The sequence below is a fragment of the Solenopsis invicta genome, chromosome 1, assembly GCF_016802725.1.
Source record: "Solenopsis invicta isolate M01_SB chromosome 1, UNIL_Sinv_3.0, whole genome shotgun sequence".
NCBI classification, from domain to species: Eukaryota; Metazoa; Arthropoda; class Insecta; order Hymenoptera; family Formicidae; genus Solenopsis; species Solenopsis invicta.
The window spans coordinates 11,155,294-11,181,701 of record NC_052664.1 but is presented as its reverse complement, the minus strand read 5'-3'; the positions used below and the strand labels follow the sequence as shown (position 1 = coordinate 11,181,701).

Here is a 26,408-nt window from a genome sequence, read left to right as displayed (position 1 = left end):
TACTTTGTTGTAAATAAAATTTGTTATCAAAATTGCTGATTTTGCCAATTCAAAAAAAGGGTTCTTAATATGAGACACAAAGAGTTTTTTTTTATATGAGATAGGTCTTATCGATTTGGACCTTACTAAGTTTAAATTAGGCTGCAGACTTACAATCCAGTTGACCAATCAAATAGCTCTTTTGATACTAAAAAACTTTTGTACGTAAAAAAATTTTTCTCCAAAATCTATTCTCTTCGAGATATTTTAAAGTCTCAATACTAATGCTAAAGGCTATAACTTTTAAGCTTTTATTAATTTGAAAGTCCTCAATGAAAAACTTTAATATAGCATGAAAATAGCATTTTGAAAAGCTCTCAAAAGTCAGAATATGCAATAATAAATGGAGATTTTTTAGTGTCTCATATTATGAGTTTCACGCTTTGCGGTTTCACGATCACCAAATTGAATATTTATAATTAAGCAAATCATCACATATCATATTTTTCTATTAATACAACTTTAAACTATTATTGTATGCAGAATTTATTATCAAATATTTGTTTGTTTTATAATAAACAAGGTTTAAAGATTTATCTCAAATCTTAACATAACATCTGTAAATCTTGACAATATCCAATTTCAAAAATTTTTTTTCAACAACTACATGCATGATCTAACAATGAATTTTCTACTAAATAGATTTCAGCCCAAGAGTAATAAGTTTATGATGGTATCAATCGCGTGCATTTATTAATGTAGCAGAGATCTCGCTACTTCATGTTAAGAACCTATCCCATAATAGATGACTTTATCCTATAGCAATTTTTTATCAAAAATATTCGTTTCTTGACTGCGAAAAAAACAAAGCTTCGTAAAAAATCCTACGTAGTAAACTATGTCTAGAAAAAAGTTAAAATTACAAGTCGATCAGTCGAAACATTTTCAAGATATAATGATCAGTTGGTCACGTGTTTTGAAAATCACGTTTCGAGAAAAATGCGTTTAAAACTTTACATTTACATTATACTGCAATAACATTAAAAGTTTTATACTTACATTAAATTGTCTACTCTAGGGCTAAAGCAAACCTTCGAGGTGCTTTTAAAAATTGCTTTAATCTTGTGACGTAATTTTTTTTTCGCTACTTAACGCGCATCTCCCCTTGGAATATACTTATTTTTCGCAGCGGCATGTGTATATGGACTTATTTTTACTTGTATTGCTTAGAAAATTTACAGTAATGTAAATCTTCTAAGCAATACAAGTAAAAATTGATGCATTTTTATTAAATGTAGCAATATATATAGCTAATTCAATAGTTATAATAGAATCACTATGATTTTTAAAGCGATTTTCTATATGATATTGTAGAAACATTATTATTTTGAGTAAAGCCACCACAATACGTTTTTCCAACAAAGTTTTAACTTAAGTTCTCATAAATAGATTTAATTGCAAAGAGTTACATGTGTAACTTTCTGCTTTTTATCGGATGGACTTAAAACTTTACAGAAACATTCGTAGAACATCAGATTTTAAAAGTATGTAAAAAAAGTTTAATACTTATAGAATTATTCAAGTGTATATATCTCCCTATGTGAGTTATATCCAAATATTAAAGCTCTCCGAACATTTCTCATTCTTCACGTTTTTACTTCATAACAGAAATTTTAGCAAATTGAAATTGATTAAGAATAATTTAAGATTAACTATTAGACAAAAACAATTATCCAAATTAGAAAAAATTTTTTTCTATAATTTTATTTGAATATAATATCGATATAATCGATATGATCCATGTAAAGTATCAATTATAACGATACAGACGACGAATTTGTTGAAATAAAAGTTAGAAAACTGCAAATAAAATAATTATTTTTGTTTGTATGTTAACATGCACACAATATATTATATTTTTTGTATGAATTATTTGAACAATTATTGTTTGTGTCATTGTAATTTCCTCTTTTAAAAAATTAAGGAAATAAAAAATAAAACTTTGCCTTAGGGCACATGAAAAGTTAGTTTGGCTCTATGTTTCGATATGAAAATGTTAACCCAGAATAAGAGTTATATTCCATAATAAGAGTTATATACAAGACAAATTGCTATAATATATAGTCAAATTAACGTTAAAACTGATCTATAACATTGATTTTATTGTATTTAAATTAGTACTATTGAAAACAAGAGAGAGAGAGAGAGAGATTAAAAAAAATAGAAATAAATATCAAAATTACCAATTTAGAATTAAATAATATATTGGCGTTGAGATTTAAATATGCATACATTTAAATATACATACATAACGTTGTTAACAACATACAAAATATAAGGCTAAATAACGTACAAACTATATAACATTGTTATATTAACTATTTTGTTTTTTTAATTAAATGTTATATTTTAAATAATATATAAAGCTAGTATTTAGAATAACACGAAATAACAACTAGAACTAAATTATAGACAAAATAACGAGCAACTATATTGGTTCTAGCTATAATAATTGTTTATTTAATATGTTAAAAACATTATGAGCGTTATATTTAAAACTTGCAGTTGCTTGACTATCACATATGGCGGATTTAGGCAGCCAATCAAAATTCGTAATTTCTTGATTTTTGACTCTTATTATAGGAACTCTATATTAATTAATTATTTATTTATTTTGATGTTGAAGTAAAAGTAAATTTAAAATTGTGCGACTTTAGAAATGGGAATAATCCAAATAAACTTTAGCATTTTTAAATAAATAAATAAATAAATATATATATATATATATATATATATATATATATATATATAAATTAATTTAAAGTTAATATGTATAAATATATATAATCAATATATATTAATATTTATAGGATATATAGTATAAAATTTATGTTTTCATCAAATTAATTGTTTGCTCTTAGGCCTGCTCACAGGACACGTTAACACGTGGCAAGATGAGATACGTATGGTAGCCAATCAATTTATCGCTTTTTCATAAAAGCAAATGAATGATTGGTTACCGCGTCGCATCTTGTCATGAGCAGCGCGTTGATGCATCCTATATGCAACAATCCTTAAAAAGTTTTGAAGACCAAATTTATCATCGCCCCAGCAAAAAATAATCTATTGAATTGACATCGATTCCATTGTCATTTCTCTTATTCCAACGAAATATTTAATTTCCTTAACACGCACGTGAAATACGCGCAAATTTTTTTCAGAATTGGAATAATATATAATTTAAATATCAGATCTTAGACAGACAAAAACAGTTTTGATGATGTATCTAAAAATAATTTTTTGTTGGATCATCAAAATAATTATGTAAAACGCTCAAGCTGGTTAATAAAATATTAAAACTTTTCGCAGCATTGCTCATCATGCTTAAACGTCCTTCATAATTATTTTAATAATCCACCAGAAAATTATTTTTAGATTAGTATTTAACTAAATTTTTGGATACTTTAGTAAAAAGTATCCGTCTTTCTGTATACAATATAGTTTATGATAAAGAAACGATTATCGGCTGATACGACTAGAAATCAGCTCGTTGTAGGTGCCTCTTGGTAGCAGAAAGCGGATGATGTCGAGAGATGACGTCGTCTCCGATAAATCGTACTCGAACGGGGAATCGGCCGGGTGGGGCCTGTTAGTCGCGCCTTGCGGCGAGTTTCAGTATGAAAGTCTCCGCAGTAGAGAGTGACTGGGTCCGCGAGGAGAGACTCCGGGACCTGTTCTTCGGGACGCGTTCGCGTCCAATCTGTTGGTGCTGTATCAGTGTACAATTCAATTGCTGCATACATGTGCGAAAATGTGAGAAGCCGGTAACGTAAGGTGTGCGAGAAATGAAAATGTTGCCGCGCCGTGCACAACTCCGCGTTTGGATTCCTCTCATCGTCTTAGCATTCTGTCAAGGTAATTAATACAATACACACCTGAGGTCTCTCATGATGTTGCACGGAGATCCTTCACTGAAGCGTAACCTAGTCACGTGGTTACCATTGAGTCACATTTATCGGTGTCGCGGTCGGATTTTACTCAACGTGTGCGACGTAGAAGCATGTTCAGCGAATACCGATCGAATGATTAACACAGTATTTCAGCATCACTTCTTAAATTGGCCCAAGAACATTGTCAGAACATTAAATCTTGATTAATTTCTGGTACACGTCGTGCTGTCTATTACTAGAGAGTAAATTAAACGTAATAAATTATATATTTTCTTTTTTTGAGAATGATAGTTTTAGTAAAAGTACCCAATGTAAAATTCTATTAATTAATTCGTTAATTATGATTTCATAAGAAAAAATTTGAAATATAACAAGATTAAATAATATTTATAAGATTAGATAAATTCCGCAGATAGCTTCACAACATCAAAATTGCGAAAATTAGATTTATTCAAAACTTAATTTTCATTGATTATTATTATTATATTTTATTCATAATAATGTTTTGTAACTTCATTTTGCATTGGAAAAATTTTGCATTTCTTAACGAATGTTGTTATGCTGTTAACCGCAATTAAAACATTTAATGGAATCGCTCTTACGATCATGTCGAAACTATCAAATCGATGAAGCAATCGATAAAATAGATATACGATATGGGAGATATACCTAGAATGAATGCCCATATGACTCATACTAACGTGTAGTACAGGTGAATCTCTCTCACCTGTACTAAAGCTGATAAAGCACTCTTAATAAGGACTACTGAGTACATGTGTTTATTGAAAAACGATAAGCTCTTAACAGATTTTGATATAAAGGTCAATGAATATCAAACCGTAATAACGATTTCTTATTAAGGTTCCTTATAAGTTTGAAGATGTATTACACACAATTTCAAAATAATAAAAAAATTATGAAAAAATTATAGATTGTTCTATACTGTAAAAAGTAATAAAAGTTTAAAAATAATAAAAAAATGTAGCGACAATTTTTTTAAATCAAAAATTATTTTAATAAGAGATAGATATGGTCTAATGGACATGTGATTAAGAAATAAAGACAAATAATATGAACTCTTTAATGTAAGTTTTGTAATATAACTTTAAGTATTTAAGATGGTTCACAACATTGATATAAAATTTCACAATGCACTTGTTTTGTAAATAAAATTTATTTATTTATTTACAGAAAAATTCAAAATTATCTCTATTAAGCTGGATCCCCAACTAGTAAAAATCGAGTTTGCACTAAGTCAAAAATTTAGTGCTTTTTAGGTGCTAATTTAGTACTCTAGTCCGAATTTTGATGCTCAAACCGTTTAGCAATAATTAAAAAAAAAGTAGGGGGGTGCAGCTTAATGGCAAGTTGGACCCCCCTCAATAATAAAAAAAAATATATGTAGTGGTCACAAACACAAAACACTAGAATTTAGTGCTAATTTAGTGCTCAAAGAAACCCTAATAAATAACCCCTAAATAAATTAAAAATATATAATTATTTAAAAAAATATCACTATATATTCAGCGCAGCATGCGATCTCGGAGAACAATTCTTTCAGACCACCATATTTGTATGTTTTTGGTAGTAAAATAACATGGAAAACACAAATAATCGAAATATAATAGGATTCAAAGTTATTAATATAATCATAATTATTAATTCATCCTGTCCGATAGCGCAAAAAATCAGTTATCAGATCGTCGAATTTGATGCTTGTAAAAATTATATACTAATGTTCCTTAGACATCGGAGTATCTAAATAAATCAATTTCGAACTAGATGCTCACTGCAAACTGCTGAAAAATAAATTGTTTATGCGCGGAGAGCACGCGCCGCGCTCTAACTTTACTCTACAGATCGTCAGAGAATTTGGTGTTCGCAAAAATCTTATACTAAAATGTTCTTTAGACACCGTAGTATCAAAATAAATTAATTGCGAATTTGGTGCTTGTTGCAAACTGCTAAAAAATAAATTGTTTATGCGCGGAGAGCACACGACGCGATATAACATTACTTTCCAGATTGTCAGAGAATTTGGTGCTCGCAAAAATCTTATACTAAAATGTTTTTTAGACACCGTAGTATCAAAATAAATTAATTGCGAATTTGGTGCTAGCTGCAAACTGCTGAAAAATAAATTGTTTATGCGCAGAGAGCACGCGCCGCGCATTAACTTTACTCTCCAGATCGTCAGAAAATTTGGTGCTCGCAAAAATCTTATACTAAAATGTTCCATAGAAATTCTAGTTTAGAAAGCGCAAAATTCGATTAACAATTTGTTTTCACTGTTTATTTTTATTTATTTTAGACTCAAATTAAAAATAGAAGAAAAGAATATTTATAATGCTCCTCATTTATTTGAAAAAGTGAGAAAAATCATCAAATTTTATTGAGTAAATTTATTGAATAAAAGTAATTTTATTGTTTATTTTATTATTTATTTATGCTGAAAAATCGGAAAACTTTCAAGACACAACAGTCTTTCGTCTATTTATACAATTTATTGAACCAGTGTTGAGCAGTATGCGTTGATTAATGTTCTCTGGCCAAATGTTCAGTTGATATTGCAAGAAATTTCCGTTGTTTTAAGTCTCATTTTGAATTTATATAATAAAATAAAATTGTTTAAATTTACTTTTTTCCATATTTAATTTGATAGTCTAAAATAAATAAAAACAAACAATGAAAACACTAGCATAAATTATTAGAACAAATTTTGTTCATTAATATGGTTATATATTATAGATAAACATTGTTAAATAAAATTATTCCAAAATAAGCATAGTTTAACTTTGCTAGTTTGTTCGAGTCTGCTTGACCCGAAATAATTTTTGTTTCTCTCTCTCTCAGTAACATTTTTATGTGATAAGTGAGCGTTTTGGCCTTTCATGACTTTGTTTTATCTTAAAAACTTTCTTAATTACAGTAAAGTTAAAACAAAGTCATGAAAGGTCAAAACGCTCACTTGTCACATAAAAATGTTACAGAGAAATAAAAATCATTTTGGGTCAAATAGACTCAAACAGACCAGCAAAATTAAAAAAAGTTGAAAATAAAATCCATAATTATTTTTGTATTAATCTAATAAATAAAAACGTAATATTCACACTTTTATATATGTATATACTTTCACATGTAATGTATTAAAACATAAATATTAGTCTGTTTTCTATTTTAATTTTTTTTGTAGGATCTGTACGTATAATATATTTTTAATTATTAAAGAATTTTTTAAAAATATTAGATATTATAGATATTGCAGTGTACACACACACACATACATACATACATACATACATACATACGTACGTACGTATGTATGTATGTATGTATGTATATATATAGGAGAAGAGGGTATTATGGCTACTGTCGACAATATGGCTACCTCTATTATTTTCGTTATTAGGTGACGTATTCTAATTGCTTATGGAATTATTAGTTTAGTAGCTCGCTGTTTTTTAGTGATGCTAATATGCCAATACATAATAAGTGACAATTGTTATAAGGCATTTTGACTTTTGAGCACTTCTAAACTTTTTCAAGGTACACATTTAACTTTTAATTACATACACCTCCTCATTATTCTTAATCTTAAGTGTATTATTACATGAAGGTACATACTAGAGTGTTTTTTTGCAAGATCTGTACGTATAATATATTTTATTTAACTTTTTATTCGGCTGTATACATTTCGAGTTATAAAAAGTTAAAACGATAACATGTAATTTTGTTAATATGGTTTTTTAAGCAAAATTTTTATATGGAAATATTTCTTCGATAAATCGATTGTTACTCTAAAGAGCGGTGTTTAGAAACATTAGAAACATTATTTTATGCTTGTTTAATGTTAAACAGGGATAAAATAATATTTTTAATAAAATTTTTAATGGTATTTCTAAGGCTTCTGAACACAGGAAAATTCTAAATCAGGAAAATTTTAAACAATAGAAAATTAAAAATATATAATTTTGTAACAAGGAGCTGTGTTTCTTTTAAACTAATTTTTTAATCGTTCAAGTTTCAATAGAAAATATTAATTATAAACAAAGTTATTCAATAAAATAAAAATGGGTGCCATATTATCTTTTTCTCCTATATATATATATATATATATATATATATATATATATATATAAATTTTTTATTTTTTAATATATATAATTGTGACATAAATTTGTTTCTAAGAAAAATAAATTTGATTAAAAAAAATTCAGACTTTGTGAAATTTAAAATTATCAAAATTGCATACATGAATCAACGCTATTTTTCTCGCGTGAATCGTTGATTGCATTTGCACTTCTACAATTACATACTATTAAATCGAAAGCGCCTACGTTTTAATCCGCTTTGGGTCCTTTCAATAACATTATTTGAAATTCAGTTGTAATAGATCTAGTCTTTTAACTTTTTATGTAAATATGCTGTCAATTAGTAATTATCTTCTTGCAATTGAAAGTAAATTTATTTCATAATTAAAATAAAAAGAAATGTATTTTTGTATGTGTTATTTTATTAAATTGAGTAATTACAATATAAAAATAATCATTATTAAAAATAGTTTCCATCTCTTTCTTTCATAAACTAGTAACTTTTTCTCTTTACACATTGAGCGGTGAATGGTGGTTTTTTGACTTGCTATCATGAAGACAAACCGTGGATATTTTTATTATTGTCTTCAGCGCTGCATGCTTTTCGGGGGGCATGATTTGCATTTATTTTATTTATAATTTATTAAGTATTACAATAGACATGTAGCACTGGTGTTGGATCAAGCAGTATACAGTATTATAATGAATAAATTTATTTAAAAATAAAAGTCCCAAATTAAAAGAATAACAAAAGATGTGATTGTAATAGAAACTAACCTTATACTTTTTATGTACATATAAGGGCACTTTTTTGATTTTTTTTTTGCATAAGCAGCCTTGTATTATTAGTCCTCACATATATTAATCAGTTTTTTAGACGAGCGAGAAAATTTTAGTCGGTCAACATTTTTGTACGATATTGCACGAGTTCTAAATTGGTAAAAGATTTTAAACCTTTCTCTTATCAGTTGCCATATGGCGGTGGTTTAGTTGTATTGTGTACTTAAAATAGAATACTTTAGAATTAGGGTGACTTTTCTACAGACGTTAAGGATTAATTGAAATTTTTATAACAAACATAGCATTTAGAATCACTTTCTGATTTCTCGTTTTGCTCTTTGACTTCTCTATTTTTATATAAATTGATAAATTTGATAAATTTGTTTTGATATAATATCTACATCCTTTTCCATAGAGAAAAATTTTTATGTACATACGTATACTAACGTCACAATAGTCACGATTGATTATTCTTAAATACAAGTATAACATTTTTTTTCTTTCAAAAAGATGAAACAGAAAAATAATAAAAGAACAAATGTTAGTCATAATAAAAACTAAAAAAAATTTAATCTTAGATATGTCTATTTTATTTATTGTATTGTGTTCATAATATTAAAAAAAAGCTAAATTTTTTTTAACTGATATATCAAACTTATAATAAAATTTTTATTATAAAAATAATATATGGCTTTCGTTGGATATATATGTTGTTTCGAATTTTTCAAAGTACCTTGTATTCTACAAGAAATAGAAAAAAGTACAAAACAAATTATATATTAAATAAAATTATATTTTTGATTAGTCGCTTTGATTTAATTAACACAATAATTAGTTATTGTCAAATTATATTAGCAAAATGAGATAATATAATTAATATTTTGGTTAAAATAAAAATATGTTATAAATTTTATCAAGTGTGTTTACTTTCACGTATTTCTCAATCGATTGTCTCTCAGTGGTACATCACTGATGAAATTTTATTGGACTTAGTTTCGTGCGGCGTCTTAACAAATGACAATAATTTTATTAGGCCCTTCTAGTAATACGATCAATTAATGCAGCCAAGGTCTACTCGTAATGTAGCATCTAAAGATAGTCTATAAAGATCACAATGAATGATAAGAGTAAAGTCATCCCTAAGATACGTATATCATACAAAAAAGAAAACATCGGTATTATAATATCTGCATTTGGAACGAATAACACTTGGTTGCATTAGTCATTTCATTTTGTACCGTATATGTTCTGTTCGATGACAACATATACAGATTAGCTCAATCTTATAAACGTATATTATTAGAAACAACATCATTATATCGCATTATACTTTTTATTTCATTTTCTCGTTACTGCTGATCGATAAAACTTAGTATCTTCTTAAAAATACTTTAATGATAATTTTATTTGATCGTTATAATTGCTTTTGAAAAAAATAATATTTTAAATAATATTTATAGTAAATATATAATACAATATATGGTACATAGCATATGTATATGTATATGTATATGTATATGTATATGTATATGTATATGTATATGTATATGTATATGTATATGTATATGTATATGTATATATATATGTATATGTATATGTAAATGTATATGTATATGTATATGTATTTTTATATGTATATATATATATATATATAACTTTCTATATGATTAATAAATTTTAACTCTTTTGGGCCTATTTTCTAGGAATAATTAGCAACTAATTCATGTGTTAATAAAAGATTGTTGCTTATAAATCTGTAATTAAATTTTCAAAATGGCGAACTAAAATGACACTATCAAATCTACTAATAAAATTTAATATTTTTATCTGCCATAAATTCTGAAAATTTGATTACAGATTTATAATCAGTGATTCCAAAAATTATTGGAATATGAGTTTATTCAAATCCAAGAAAATTTTACATTTTGATGTGCCATATTGGATCTATTATTTTGAATAGCTTATGATCATTTTACGATTTCTCTCACTATATGATCTAACTTTATATGTCGAATACATACATTACGGTACACATTAAATTCAATTACATTATTTGAAAGCCACATTGAAGGTCTTCAAGCTAGATTAAAGTTAAAAAATTAATATTTACTATGCATTTCAAAATTACGTAGTAAGTATATATAGTAAAAATCACTACTACCTGCAAAACTAAAATTTAGCTTTTATAAAAATACAGTGAACATTAATGATCGGTAACCATTCTATAATGTCTAAATGGACTGTAAGAAAATGATTTTAACAGTTGCTCTTAGAATTATACGATGCGATATCGTCATTATATCATGATATCTTATCACCGCACACGTATCTCACGATCTCCTCTTTCTCCCGTAATATCATTAATGTATATTTAGAGATAAAGGTGCTATTATAAATTGTGTAATTATTAAGACTATTATTCAAATGATTTCTGTTATTGGATGACAAATTCTAGTAATTATTTATAAAATCATTAGTTTAGTAGCATGCCATTATTTAATGGCGCTAATAAGCCAATACAATAGCCGATATTTGTTACAAGGCATTTTTGCTTCCAAGCATTTCAAAACTTTTTTAAAGTACATTTTAACATTTAATTATACATATATGTTACGGTTAATTTGATTAATTGGTTATTATACATAATAATCAGTTAATATGAATAATTATCAATTTATTTGATTAATATGATTAATAGAAGAGAATTAATTAATTTTGCCGGTTATTATATAATTTCCAATGTTAAATGGTCATTTTGATAAATTATCTTATTTTATTTTCTCAGCAATCTGAGAGTGCTTTCCAACAACGAAATACAGTGAAACACTGTGACACAGTGTTACATAGTGTCGACTTGTAGTTAAAGTGCTATTTAGCTTTTTTATTTCACTTTTAATTTCAACATTACATTTTATCATCAATTTGTAATGTTAATACCATGGGCTCAAGTAGTATGCAAGGTAGCGTTTTGACATAACATTTCATAAAATTTTTGCTATAATCTTTTGCTTTACTAAATTGATGAGTATAAAACAGATTAAATTAAAGCAAACAACAGATGTTTGCTTTACAACAAAATTAATTTTTACTAAGTTTTCTTTTTTAGTATATTACACTAAAACATTTTACATATGCAAATGTTATACATAAATAAAATAATTTCTGTCGCTGTAAAGTTCTTTAAATAATGGCAAAAAAATAGTAAAACAATCAAATAAATATAAAAAGTATTTAAATATATAGTAAGTTTTACTAAGTAACAGGTTGAGATTGTGGAAAACAGTCTACCCTATTTCTTTTTAATATTTTCAGTCTTTTAATCCATTAATCATATTGACCACTTGTCCGTGGACATTATGCACAATGACCAGTTATTTTAATTAATTTGAACATTTTTGCTTTTATTAATCAAATTTACAAAAACAAACGGTTAAAATACATATTAACTAGTTATTATATATATAATAACCGTATTATTAATTAACCGTAACATATATACTTCCTCATTCTTCTTAAATTTGAGTGTATTGTGTCACACGATATGCACACTTGAATACTTTTTTTGTTATTTAACTATATTCATGTGTATACATTTTGAGTTATACAAAGTTAAACAAAAACATTAGCTTTTATTAATATGGGCCCTTATGCGTATTTGTATCAATAAGTTTAGTATATACTTTTTACAAAATTTTTATATCAAAGTAGTTATTCGATAAATTGATTGTAGTACCGGTAATGTATAGTTTACATTATATCTATTATAAATTTTTTTTCATCGCAGTAGGCTTATATGTATGTACGTACATAAATTGTATTCTGCAACATTTTTTCTTTATTTTGAATAAATATATAATTTTATAATAAAAATACTGTATTTTTTTAATTAAAACCAATTTTAAATTTATTTTTGTGATCATGTTACTACTTCTTCGACTCAATATGCACTGTGGATACATTTTTATAAATAATATTCAATATAATAAATATGTCATAATTTTAAGTCTAAAATCGATCGAAGAACAGTATGATAAATCTAATCGTTAAGTTTTTAATTAAAAATATTGATTATTGACAAAGTTATCGTATAAAATGTAAATAGGTGATCATAATATCACCTTTTCTTCTATTATAATACTTATAATATAATATAATAGTTTTACTATTTTTAGAACTGTTTCATCTCTATATAAACTATACAGAGTGATTCAGAACAACCTAAGTGTTCCTGTAAAGACATGTTCTTGGATAAATGCTGAGACGATTTTTTCTATACAAAAATTTTGTCAGGCGCTTACTTTTTGAGTTATAAGAGGATAAAGTTAGCGAATCACGGGCCGTGTGTGTACACATAGTAGACAAGGACGGCGCAACTCACCGTCCGACACGGGTAAGCGCTTGCGTACAGGAAAAATCGTCTCAGAATTTATCCAAGAACACGTATTTACAGGGATACATGAGTCGTTCTGAATCACCCTGTGTATGTATGTATATATATATATATATATATATATATATATATATATATATATATATATCTGACTATACGTTCATTATATATCTATATGTAGATATATAAATATTAAAATATACCTTCAAATGCTCGAAGATAAAAATGCTTGGTAATAAATGTTGACTATAGTGAAATGGCATAATAGGCGCTACTACATAACGGTATGCTAATAAACAAATGATTATAAGTAATTATTCAAATTTGTCACTTAATAAGAGACACATGAGTGGTCGTAATACTTATGGCCTATAATATTACTTTCTTTCTTCTATTACATGGGAAAAAAGCTATTTTCAAATTGTTATGTTTTGAAATAATCATATAGAATAGCCAAAATGCATTTTACAGTTAAAAGTTGATACGTATTTACGTGGTATTAATGGAATTTAGAAAAAATTTATTGTCGTTGCTACAACGTTAGAAAAGCCCTCAAAATGTTTGTTTTCGGTTTTTTTGTGGTCATTTTTCTCAAAATTGTGACGTGATAGCCAAATATGGATAACGAATTTGTGTTGTGGATAAAAATACATTAAAAACAGTTTAAAAAGTTCGACTTATTGTTAATTTCGTAGGCCTATGTATTTCTTCTGTTTAGCAATTCCATTATCTTCAAATACGATTATGTGTTCTGGTAATAACAAAAACATTTCCAGTAATGTGATAGTATTTACTATGCTATTTGCAGTCGTGCATGTATCATATTTATCTACATGACTGTGCAAAGATTAACATATAAATTTTCCGTCATAAAATTACATCATATATAACTCTCTTTACTACGTATAAATAAATTAGTTTGGAATCATCTTTGTTTGCAAATCTCAGTTGCTCGTGTTTCTATGCTTCCTACGGCTTCTAAAACAAACACACTAACTGATAATACGAGCATATTATCAAGAGAGGAAAAAAGCACTTCCTTCCTAGCCACGGTCGTATTTGCGCAGAAACAGACTGACGGCACGTGCGTCCTTTCATACAAAAGAGGGTAAGGAGGAGGGCCAGATAAAGCCAATCATCCGCAGGACATTGCGGCTAACGTGACGACATTTCTTTTGAAACTGTAACCATATTCCCGCGGCTTTTTACGCGGTAATAGCTTCTATCGTATTTTAATAGAAATGCGTTTTACATTATCGAACGATAAATCGCAATTTAAAAAATAGCTATGTTATTAATAGGCAACGCAGAATTTTGGAATAAAGAATATTTTTCTGTTAGGATCATAAAAAATTACTACTTTGGACACATTTTAACAGCATATTAAGAAGCACAGATCGTTTTTTATTTATATAAATTAATAATTTTTTCAGTAACGACAAGCAAACCAATTATCTCGCCAAACCAAGGACAAATTGTGATAAACGAAGGAGAATCTTTAGACATTACGTGCACTGGTTTCACACGAATTAAGTTTGTTTATCCTAACACCTTTGGAGATACGGTATGTATTAAATTTTATTGGGTTAAGTTGCGTTGTTGTTTATTTATCACTTCACAGGGAATATCTCTCATTGCCACATAAATTATGTTTGAGTTGTTCCTTAAAAAATTAGTTGTATTTCTGAATTATGTATTTTGCTTTTATAATTATTTCTTATGTATGTATGTATATATACATGTATCTTATGTGTATATATGTACATATGTATATTATATATATATATATATATACACACAAACACACACACGCACACGCACACGCACGCGCACACGCACACGCACACGCACACGCACACGCATACGCACACACACACACACACACACACACACACACAGGTATATATATATATGGTGTTCCAGGAATGAAGTATGAGCTGCATTGAAGACGTGGAAACGGTCAAAAAAAGCAAAAAAGTTTTATACTTTAGAATATTTGCTATTATTGGCTTAAAAAATAAATTGTCTTCAATGTACGGTGACACCGCGATTCGCAAATTCGCACGGTCCATCGCGTCGGATTATCTTTCTTTCGCCGCACGCCAAAGCCATCGAAAAAAGCGCGAATTTTATTTTTTAAGTCGATAATTATAAATGAATATTCCAAAATGGTTTAAAACTTTTTTGCTTGTCTTAACCATTTTCACGTTCCCAGTACAGTTTATCTCATTCCTAAGACACCCAGTATATACATATATGTATAGAGAAGTATATGGTATTATGAGCCAATAATCTATAAGAATTAGCTTATCTGCTTTAAAGAATATAAATCATAAAACATGATTTATATTTTGTGTGTGTGGTCCAATGTAATCAATATTTTGTATTGAAACTTAACCTTTATATTGATTAAAATGTTTAATAGATTTTAGACTCAAAGTTATGAAATATTTATTAGTTAGGATGTGATTTATAAAGTTGTGACGATATTGCACAATGGATAAAAAAAAACAAGGGCGATAATATGAGCTACCACAAAAATAAATTTCAAAACATGGTTTCAAAAACATATAATACTTTTATACTTTTATAAAAACATATAATACTGTTATAAAATTATATTTTGTTAAAATAAATTGTTAGAAAGACCTACAATGTAACTGCAAAGATTTAAGATAGATAAATGTTGACTTACTTCAATTAGAAGATAGATCACAAACCAAACTGCCAAAAAGACAGTTTTTACAAAACAAACTCTTTTAGACTTTTAATTATAGAAAAAAAATATTGCAAAATGCATACATTTACACATAATCTTTTTACTGTCGACATTACAAATCTATCCCAAGCAGAACAAATGTCATCACAAAATTAAAATGATTGCAAAATGATTATTAAAAGTCACTTTATTATCAATCACAATTCACTTTAATCATTTCGATATTATTGCGACTTGTTATTCTGCTTGGGTATATTGGGTATGATATCATGTGAACTATAGAGATTTGTGTTGCTTGCATTGTTTGCACTCATTGTCAGTATCTTCGTTATCTCTTTGTCTCCTACGCTTGAGTATATATTTATCTCATTTTTTAAGTGAAAAATTTTTAGAAATTTCAAGCAATGTGCACAAACCTATGGTTGGGAGGCGAAAACATACTGCTTTCAAGTGCATTTTAGTCTTGTTTCGATAATAAATAAAGATATTTCTAAGTGATATCTTTAATGTTTTTGAACGTAGTCCTCTAGAGTAACAATTTATCGAAGAAATATTTTAATACGAAAATCTCGATAATGCGTATATTACCAGTCCACTTCCATACCCACATTAACAAAATGCAGAAAATGCTATAGTATTGAATAACTTTGCATAACTCGAAATGCATACAGCCGAATAAAAAATTAAATGACAAAAAAGGAACATTCATGTAATAATACGCTCAAGTTTAAAAACAATAAAGAAATATGATGTAATTAAAAGTTAAAATGCTTATATCTACACAATTTATAATATTATTTTCTCAATAAACACACACATCCACACATAAAAACATATACTCTATAGTGTGGCAATTAAGTTCTCGGAGTAAGGCAAGAGAACACACAAAGTAAATAAAAAAATATTTATTGTTACTTTATTCAATATAGTGCTTATTTCTGTATATTGTAATTTCATATAATTTTAAGGAAAAAAATTATTGTGTACGTTGCTTATACAACGAATCGAATGCTCAAGAAAATGCTTCTGTTTGACACAAAATTTAATTGCTGTTTTTTATTCTATTTTAAAAACTTTTACATGATGAAAAAACTAACTTCACTAAAACAATTGTCAAACTTGAGCGCATCAATCAAATTAGTTGAAAATTGTAATCATATAGTATATACATATAGTATATACATATAAACGCATTTTTTCACTAACTAGTTCCGATAATCCCCGATAAAAAGTGTTAATAATATTGTAATAGTATCAGTGTCAATCAGAAACTTAATTGTCACATCGTATGTGTATGTACAATTATTACTACTATTACTATTTAAATATAATTTTTACATATTTTATAATATACATTTTGTTATTTTTTAAATAGCTTAGTGAAAGAAGTATGAGTATTCTTTCTTTGCAAGTAAAAAAATTTTAAAAAAATTGTATTAAAAAAAATTAGAATTGTCAAATGAGCATTTACCTATTTATAAAAAATTGCATTAAAAACTACAATATTCTTGTTTATAAATAAAAATGTTCAAGTTTTGGCATGAATATCAAACTTTATATTTTTATATTTTGGTAGGTTAATACTTCAGTTCCAAGAACGAGTGAAGATGAAGAAGATGGTGTTTACAAATATGTTTTCCAAAGGCCAACAACTGTCTTTGGCGATACAGGGTGGTACGGCTGTGCCGATCGCAATATTGAAATTATTCCAAATTCCTACGACGATCCCGAGGTGAACTGGTTGTACGTTTATGTGAAATGTAAGATCATATCTTATGCTTCTCATTAATATGCTAATTAATGAGGAAACATTTATGTCTGCATTTTGTTTGTCGTATTTGAAACTTAATTTGTTTACAGCCAACACAAATTTATTCGTGGAAGCGGACACGTATGGTCATTTGAGTGCAGTTGTTGGCGGTAGCATCGTAATACCATGCAGACCTACATCACCAGATTTAATACCTATCTTGTTCGACAATAACGTGAGTATTAGTGATAAAATAACAGAAAATAACTTGCAATTTAAAAATAAAATTATATTCAGCTTTTTAAACAACTTACATTTAAATTTCTTTTCAAAGGTTTAAAAAGTTTTAATGCTAAGGAATAAATTTGCGTCTCTACACGTTTAGATTTATAGAACATTGTTACGATATGCTAAGACTACAAGGAAAATTGTCTAGAATTATTAACTTATTCTCATTCAGATTCGGCTAGCTTTCAATAGAAGAGTTTTAATCCTTTACAATATTATATTTAGAAATAAGTTTAAAAATTATAACGTAGTGAATTAAAAGGCTGTTAACATGCTTTTGCTCTTCAAGTTTTTTTTATTTCAAATATTATAAACTAATGTCATAAATATCAGAAATAGCTATTAATTTTATCAATTGGTTATTTTATTGCAAAATGTTTTGGAAACCTTTCTACGTTAAACGTGCAGGAAGAAGAATTAAAGGAGGCGTCATTTGATCCAAGAATTGGTTTTACGATGAGAAACCTACAACTGAAAGATAGCAATTGGTACAAGTGCTCGATAGAAAAGGACGGCGAAGAGCACGCGGTCAATTACGTGTTGTCCGTGCATGGTAAACGTAGTCTTGTCTCGAGATGTTAATTTAGACACAAACATATATGACATAGAACATTGCCACATCACAGTCGCGAGCGTTCAAATTTCATAATAAAATAATATCGACGTAATGATCGTTCTACCCAGCAAGAAATAATACTAAAATCAATCTCGAATCGACATCAAACAGATAATTCATTGATTCAACATCGAAATCATTGTTTTGATGTCGATTCGATGTCGATTCCATTATTATTTCTTGCTGGATATTTAATAAAAATGATTAAATTGTTTATACAGTAAAACAAAAATTGCCCGAACCAAAAATTCAAGACGATACCTTGCTACACGTTACACGTGGACAGGATCTCTACGTGAATTGTACTGCGATTACGGAGATATCCATGCGATATGTATTTGATTGGAACACACCACAAGAGGTAATATACTTCCATTGCATATCTTATCTGTTGCGTCTATTCATATCTCATATTATATAGAGAACATTAATTTATTTGTAAAAACACAAATATTAAACGAAAAGCCTTATAGGTCACAGCTGGTCCTTACAATTAGTGCTGATATTTATTGTATAATTTTATATATATTTTTAAGTTTACGAAACTGCGCGCCAAATAACTTTTCGGTTTTGAAATACATCAGTAACTTTGGTTTTTCGGTTTTGAAATACATCAGTTCTAAGTTGGACAAGAAATAGTAATATCACGATATTGAATTAAAAATTAATTTAATAATAACTGATGCTAACCAGTTTCAAATATGAGAACCCTTTCCTTATTCTCCTCAAAAAAACTGTAAAGAATATGTTGCGAAAAACATCTCAAACAGAGACTTCCCGATTTGCCGGGCCGGGTATCTTAGCCAGCTCGAGGCAAGTGATATTTTTCGCAACAATTAGTAATGTGTGATAATAACGCTTGCTAAGAGATATTTTTTGCAACAAATTCTTTAGAGTTTTTTTAGGAGGGAGAGAAGGGTTCTCATATTTAGATGCTAGTTAGCATCAGTTATTATTAAATTGATTTTTAATTTATATTATTATTTCTTGTTCAACTTATTGTGAGAACTGTGCTTTAAGACCAAAAAGTTATTCCTTGGTAAAAAATTTTTTATATAAAATTATATATCAAATATGACCATATAAGGTACTTGAGCCGAATAAGGCCCAGTACTAAATAAGGGCCACTTTTGAATTTACCATTTAAAAACCCACTTTATGTTTGAAATATATACTTAAATATATGTCATAATATATGTCATAGGAAGTAGTTAAAGAATAAATAGGAAATTAATACCGCTGGCAACACGTTTATTCAGTGCAACGAAAGCTTGTAACAAAATCGGTAAATCAGTTTTATAAAAATGTGTTGTAAATTTAATAAGTGTACATTATTTTATAGTTTATTACAACATATTATAATATTGTTCAACTTTTTAACTATAGGAAAAAACAAATATATATATCAATTTTTTGGAATAAATATAACTTTTTTATAAATAATGTATTAATAAGGCCCACTTGTACATTAATTGTTATAGCCATTGTCATTTGTTTATTATGTATGTGGCTTGCAACAGAGAATAACGATTTTCAATGATACTAACTTTCCATAAGCTAAAATTGCACTAAAATAGCCAGAATTTCTTATAGTTAAAATATTAATTATAGACAAAACTAAAAATAATTATGATGTTTTATTAGTATAATAGATCTTAAAGGATTTCGTATTTGTGATTAATAATCATTTGAACAGTGAGTTGGAAAATAATATTTAATTCCTTTCTTATTTTTAATTTATTTTTAATTCGGGCCTTATTAAAAGCACAAGAATTTAATGAGGCCCAATGTCAAAGTTTAAAAACATTTCTTTTTTGTTTACTTAAAAATGTTTCATATAAAAGATAATTTTATTTTGGCGAGTAGTTGAAATAAACATTTTATTCTCATTTAGTTTATTTCAATATCTTTGTAAATAGAATTTATAAAAAACAAAATATGTTAGGTGGGTCTTATTCGGCTTGGGTACCTTATGTATATTAAAATATATATTATAATACGTAATTATATATAATTATATATTATTCTGATATATAATTATATATAATTATATACAATCGCATATAATTATATATAATTGCATACATAAAATTATATCTAATTATTATATATAAATGTATATAATTATATATAAAATCATGCATAATTATATATAATTATATACAATTATATATATTTTAATATATATGTACATATTTGATATTTAATTATGTAGAATTATATATCATATACATATATACATAAGTACAATTATACATGGAAAACTTTTTTACGGGTCAGCGCGCAGTTTTGTAAATTTTTAAATTATATATTACGGTAAATTTGATTAATCGGTTATTATGCATAATAACCGTATTCATCAAATTTATCGTAACATATATAAAATCATGCAATAAATATCAGCAGTAGATTGCAACTATGACCTAAGATTTTTTATTTAATATTTGTTTATTCATATATCTTAGTTTCATGTAGTAAAAAAAGAACAGAATTAGAATATAAGTAAATTTCTTAATCCTCGATTGGTACCATGAAAAAAATCGATGCAATTAGTGACAAGAAGAGTCTTCTCTAAATAGATTCTGCTTCTTTTATTTCTTTTTTAGATCTAGTTTCTTGCGAATATGATGTTAATTATTTTTGTTATCTCTAAGGTATTTAGAAAATGTTTGTAACTCTGAAATTGATATTTTTAATTATTTATTCTTTCTTTAAACAAGAATTAAAAGAAGATCTAGTTTTAAGAATCTGAGAGAGACCTCACCCTGGTAAAAATTATAGACAGGAACAGACAGAAACAGACAGGATTTTTATCTGTTTGTAACTGCAAGCTGTCCGTTCTATCTGCAAATACAACATGCATAGAAAATCCGCATTTGCAGTAATAGATCCTATTCGTTTCCGTCTGCGTCTTGTCCATAATCACATTTTACCGCAATTGCGTACAGAAGTTCTGTCTGTTTGCATCCTATACTCCGCGATTTCTATCTGCACATGTCTGCAATTACATGCTGAAATCCTGTCAGTTTCTATCCACATTGTATTCGTCGCGATTTCTGTCTGTTTCTGTCCGCGATCACATACAGAAGACTTATCTGTTTTTATTTGCATTGTATTCATCGCTTTGTATCCGCATCTGTCCGCGATTATGTACTGTACAGCAATCCCGTTCGTTTCATCTTGTCCAGAATCACACATTTCATCTGTATCTGTCTGCAATTGCGTACAGAAGTTCTGTCAGCAACTGTCTGCAATTACGCACCGGAATTCTATCCGTGTCTATCCGCATTGTATCCGGCGCAATTATTATTTGTATCAATCTGCAATTACGTATCACAATACTATCCGTGTCTATCCGCATTGTATCCGTTGCGATTTTTATGTACATTTATCCGCGATTACGGACAGCAATCCTGTCCATTTCTATCCGCATCTTGTCCGTAATAACATTTTATCTGATGTATCCGTCTGCAATTACATACAGGAATCCAATCCATGTGTATTCGCATTGTATCCGTTGAGATTTCTATCTGCATCTGTTCGCATATATAAAAAATTAAAACACGTTCCTGCCCATGGTCCGACCAGCAAAAATAGCAAAAAGAATTTGAATAAAAAATAGGACCGAAGCATGAAAAAACATTACTGACGTAAAAAGAACTTATCAAAATCCAATTTGCAACTAATTATTATAAACAAATTACTAAAAATTGGCTGTAGAGGAAAACTGATTACGCCAATTGATACAACGGGAAAAATGACTTGAAAAACATATATAACGTTTTCTTAATTATTATAGTTGTTATAATTGTTATAAACAAATTAATTGCAAAATTGCTTTTTGCAATGTGCTTTCTATGTTAATAATATTTTTTTTACGTTCCGGTCCTACTTCTAATTGTCATTTTTTAACTGTCTTTGCTGGTCTGATCATGGGCTTTAATGGGTTAATACAAAAAGTAATTCAAATTATAAAATAACAATTAAAAATAGGATCAAAACGTAAAAAATATTATTAACATAAAAAGTACATTGCAAAAAGTAATTTTGCAATTAATTTGTTTATAAAAATTATAACAACTATACCAATTAAGAAAGTGTTATATATGTTTCTCGAGTCAATTTTTGTGTAGAATCGATTGGCATAATCAGTTTTCCTCTACAGTCAATTTTTACTGATTTGTTTATAACAATTGGTTGCAAAATTGAGTTTTCACAAGTTCTTTTTACGTAATGTTTTTTCATGCTTCGGTCCTATTTTCAATTCAAATTTTTTTGCTATTTTTGCTATTTTTGCTGGTCGGACCATGGATCGGGTTTTATTTATATATGCGGGCAGATGCAGATAAAAATCTCAACGGATACAATGCGGATAGATACGGATAGAATTTTTGTACGTAATTGCAGACAGATACAGATGAAATGTGATTACGGATAAAATGCGAATGGAAACGGACAAGATTGCTGTCTGTAATCGCGGACAGATGTAGATAAAAATCGCGACAAATACAATACGGATAGACATGGATAGGATTTCGGTATGTAATTGCAGAAAGATGCGAACAGAAATCGCGGCGTATAAAATGCAGAAAGAAAAGAAACAAAAACATTATTTTAATTATTTATATAGTTTATTTTTAATTATTTATATAGTTTATTATTAAAATATTTAAGGCTAATTAATCAAAGGGCTAGTGAGAGTGTTTGCGCGATACTCAACACATAAGTTTTTTTCTGTTCAAATCAGCTTTACTTCAAATATAACTTTTTATTAACAATATCACAAGTGTTAGATTAGCTCAGTGTTAGCGTATTAGGTTATTGTTTAAAAATCTTAGGTTCGAATCCCGCCGGCTTCAATACGTTTTTAAAAATTGTAAAATAATGCGTAACAGTAATTAGTAAAATAGAATATATGCGAATTAGATTAACCTATAATAAAAATAAGACTAATAAGATCTGCAAGAAAACAAAAAATAATTTTTTTATATACGCATTTGCAGACAGAAACGGACAGGATGCGTATGTATCCAATTGTAGACAGAAACGGATAGAATTCGCAGTTGTCTATTTGTTTTTACAGACAGAAACCGATAGATTTGCGAAACACATTCTATCGGTTTCTGTCTGCAATTACGAATTAAGAAACGCATAGTAAAGCAGACATTGCAGATAGGATACGTTTTCTGTTCGCTTCTAGCCGTAATTTTTACCAGGGCAGATTCACGCATATATCTCTTTGTCACGACGCGACGGTACAGCACCAGAAATAATATCGAAGTGAAACCGACAGATTTCACTTTTATTGCTCTTATGTCCATTTCTACCAATATACATACGTTAACTTTGATTATAGTTTAACTTATTTTTCATCTTTTTCTAATTTTAGAACTAAAAAAGACTAAAGAGTAAATTAAATCGAGATCACTGTTAATTTAATTTGGTGAAAATGAATATTAGTTGATTCATAAAAAATATTTCCTGAAAATTTTGTTGTACTACACATACACATGTGCACGCGCGCGCGCAAACATAACACTGGATTACTATGTTTAACACTGGTACACACATGTGCAAGTAACCTTGTTTTTTTCTTATTTACAGAGAAACAATAGAATAAGCACTCAACAATTCATAAAATATCTCGACGGAAATTCTGTCCTAGTTACGTGCCAATTGACGATACTTAATGTAACAGACGAGGACGCGGGAGAATATGAGTGTTTTATTAGGTCGATTCATGATATCAAGAAAGTAACGAAGAATATCACGATACACGGTTAGTTTATTTTATTAACTCAATTGTTAAAGGCATAAAACTGAAGAATGTGCACCTATCAATATTTATGGCGAACATGTACATGTACATGTCTGTTAAATAACTGTATACAAGAGTATACAATAAATCTTTAATTATATGCTATAAATGGTAAAATAAGTATGTATATATTAAAGAAAGTCATATAATGCAGAATTACAATGCAAAATGTAAAATCAGCTTAAATTGTGTATAGATTTTTTGTACTTCCGTCAAACGATTCAATATATTTTTTAATTTCAGATCCTCAAATGAAATATATTAATCTCATGCCGCAACAATCTGATAAATATTTTCAAGCAGAAAGCGGCAGCTACGTTCAATGGATAGTTTACGTCGATGGATATCCAAAACCTCATTTACAATGGTAATTAAAAAATTTATTTGCAAAAATCAGAGTTATGTTAATAGCTCCTGGCTATGTTAATAGACAAATAAATTTTTTGATTGATTCTGGAGGGATCAAAAATAACAGTTATTTTTATTTTTGTATATTTAAAATAGGATTTTCTTTTTCTGGACATGCCAATTAATAAAAACACAATTTTGATGATATTCATTAAATATTTATTTATTTTTGTGAAATAAAAAGTTATACATCTTTTGATGTATGTATAGTATCCATTCATGATTTTTTTACATGATTAAAAATCGTGTAAATGAAGTCAGTAGACCAAAAAGGTATTATGGCCACCCATTTACATTTTATTCAATAACTTTGTTAATAATCAATATTTTATATTGAAACTTAATAATTATATTTATCAAAGTTTTATTTAAGATTCTTAAGATGTTTAGATTTTAGACTCAAAGTTATGAAATATTTATTATTTAGGACATAATTTATAAAAATGTAACGACACTGTATAATATATAGATCAAAAAGAAACAAGAATGATAGTATGGACACTCTAAAAGTTTAAAAAATTAATTTTGTTTAAAAAACATAATATTTTGTTACAATATTTTTTTAAAAACATATTGTTAGAAAGAGCTGTAACATAACCGCGAAGTTTTACGATAGGTAGAAGTAAATACTGACTTACTTTAATTAGAAGATAGCTCAGAAAAACTGCGAAAAGTATTATTTTTATAAAACAAATTTTTAGATTTTTAATTATAGAAAAAAGTACATATATATATTGCGCATTTATACATAAACTTTCTACTATCGACATTACAAATCTATTCCAAGCAGTCATTACGACATTAAAATGATGTCAAAATGATTAAAAAATAATTAATAACAGCTTTTTGGTCAATCACGATTCACTTTAATGTCATGTCGACGTTATTGTGACTCTGCCTGAGTATGGTATCTATTGAGTCACCAGGTGCACCCGAGTACATTTCAGTAAACAACAAAAATAAAATAAGATTACTAATATTTCTGAACGCAGCCTTCTAAAATGACAATCGATTTATCAATTTATCGAAGAAATATTCAAAAATCTCGACAGTAATCATTACGTGCACGCTTAGGTATAGCCATATTAATAAAATGCTACACTATTGAATAATTTTGCATAACTCGAAATGTGGATAACCAAATAAAATGTTAAATAACAAAAAAAACATTCAAGTTTATTACATACATTCGTATATATTCGTATATATTTACTATTTCTATGACGAGGATAATAATCACAATGAAGAAGAACCTAAAAACATTGACTGCTTCAAAGTGCAGTGTTGAGAACAATAACAAATAAAATTTATTTTTTTTTAACTTTCATTAGTTATTGTTTTATGCAAATAAATATTTTTACGCCATAAACTCAAGAGATAACTCTTTTGTAGAGGAGGAAGTCTTTTATGGCCACTGTAAATATAATGGCCACTCCTACTATCTCCGTTATTAAGTAACGAATTCTAACAATTGCTTATGGATTTATTCGTTAAGTAGCTTGCCTTATACATATAGTGACATTAATATGCCAATACTTAATTATAAACCTATAATAATTATAAGACTTACTTATTTTTAAGTATTTTGAAAGTTTTTTAACGTACGTTTTAATATTTAA

The 26,408-nt window shown here is 27.6% G+C and overlaps 2 protein-coding genes across 7 annotated transcripts in view; one reads left to right on the top strand and one right to left on the bottom strand.

Annotated features, from left to right (window-relative positions):
* Positions 1 to 26,408, bottom strand: part of LOC113003382 — an 88,310-nt gene that overhangs the window by 40,351 nt on the left and 21,551 nt on the right. For 3 of the 5 annotated variants that reach the window (XR_005575629.1, XR_005575630.1, XM_039454031.1), the window contains one exon: positions 3,894 to 4,164. The exons of 1 other annotated variant lie outside the window; for it this stretch is intronic. Coding sequence is in view for 2 of the 4 variants with exons in the window: in XM_039454031.1 (XP_039309965.1) it covers positions 4,133 to 4,164 (32 nt within the window). In the remaining 2 variants the exon portion in view is untranslated. Of the gene's footprint in view, positions 1 to 3,893; positions 4,165 to 26,408 lie in introns of those variants that run through there. One more of the 5 variants, XM_026132535.2, reaches the window with a different exon arrangement.
* The window catches only part of LOC105207136 (vascular endothelial growth factor receptor 1), a 36,379-nt gene continuing 13,653 nt past the window's right edge, over positions 3,683 to 26,408 (top strand). For both annotated transcript variants that reach the window (XM_039453967.1, XM_026132525.2), the window contains exons 1-8: positions 3,683 to 3,894; positions 14,624 to 14,754; positions 17,486 to 17,669; positions 17,770 to 17,894; positions 18,356 to 18,500; positions 18,785 to 18,924; positions 24,168 to 24,342; positions 24,625 to 24,748. In XM_039453967.1, the coding sequence (XP_039309901.1) occupies positions 3,825 to 3,894; positions 14,624 to 14,754; positions 17,486 to 17,669; positions 17,770 to 17,894; positions 18,356 to 18,500; positions 18,785 to 18,924; positions 24,168 to 24,342; positions 24,625 to 24,748 (1,094 nt within the window). In that variant the 5' untranslated portion in view covers positions 3,683 to 3,824. The remainder of the gene's footprint in view (positions 3,895 to 14,623; positions 14,755 to 17,485; positions 17,670 to 17,769; positions 17,895 to 18,355; positions 18,501 to 18,784; positions 18,925 to 24,167; positions 24,343 to 24,624; positions 24,749 to 26,408) is intronic.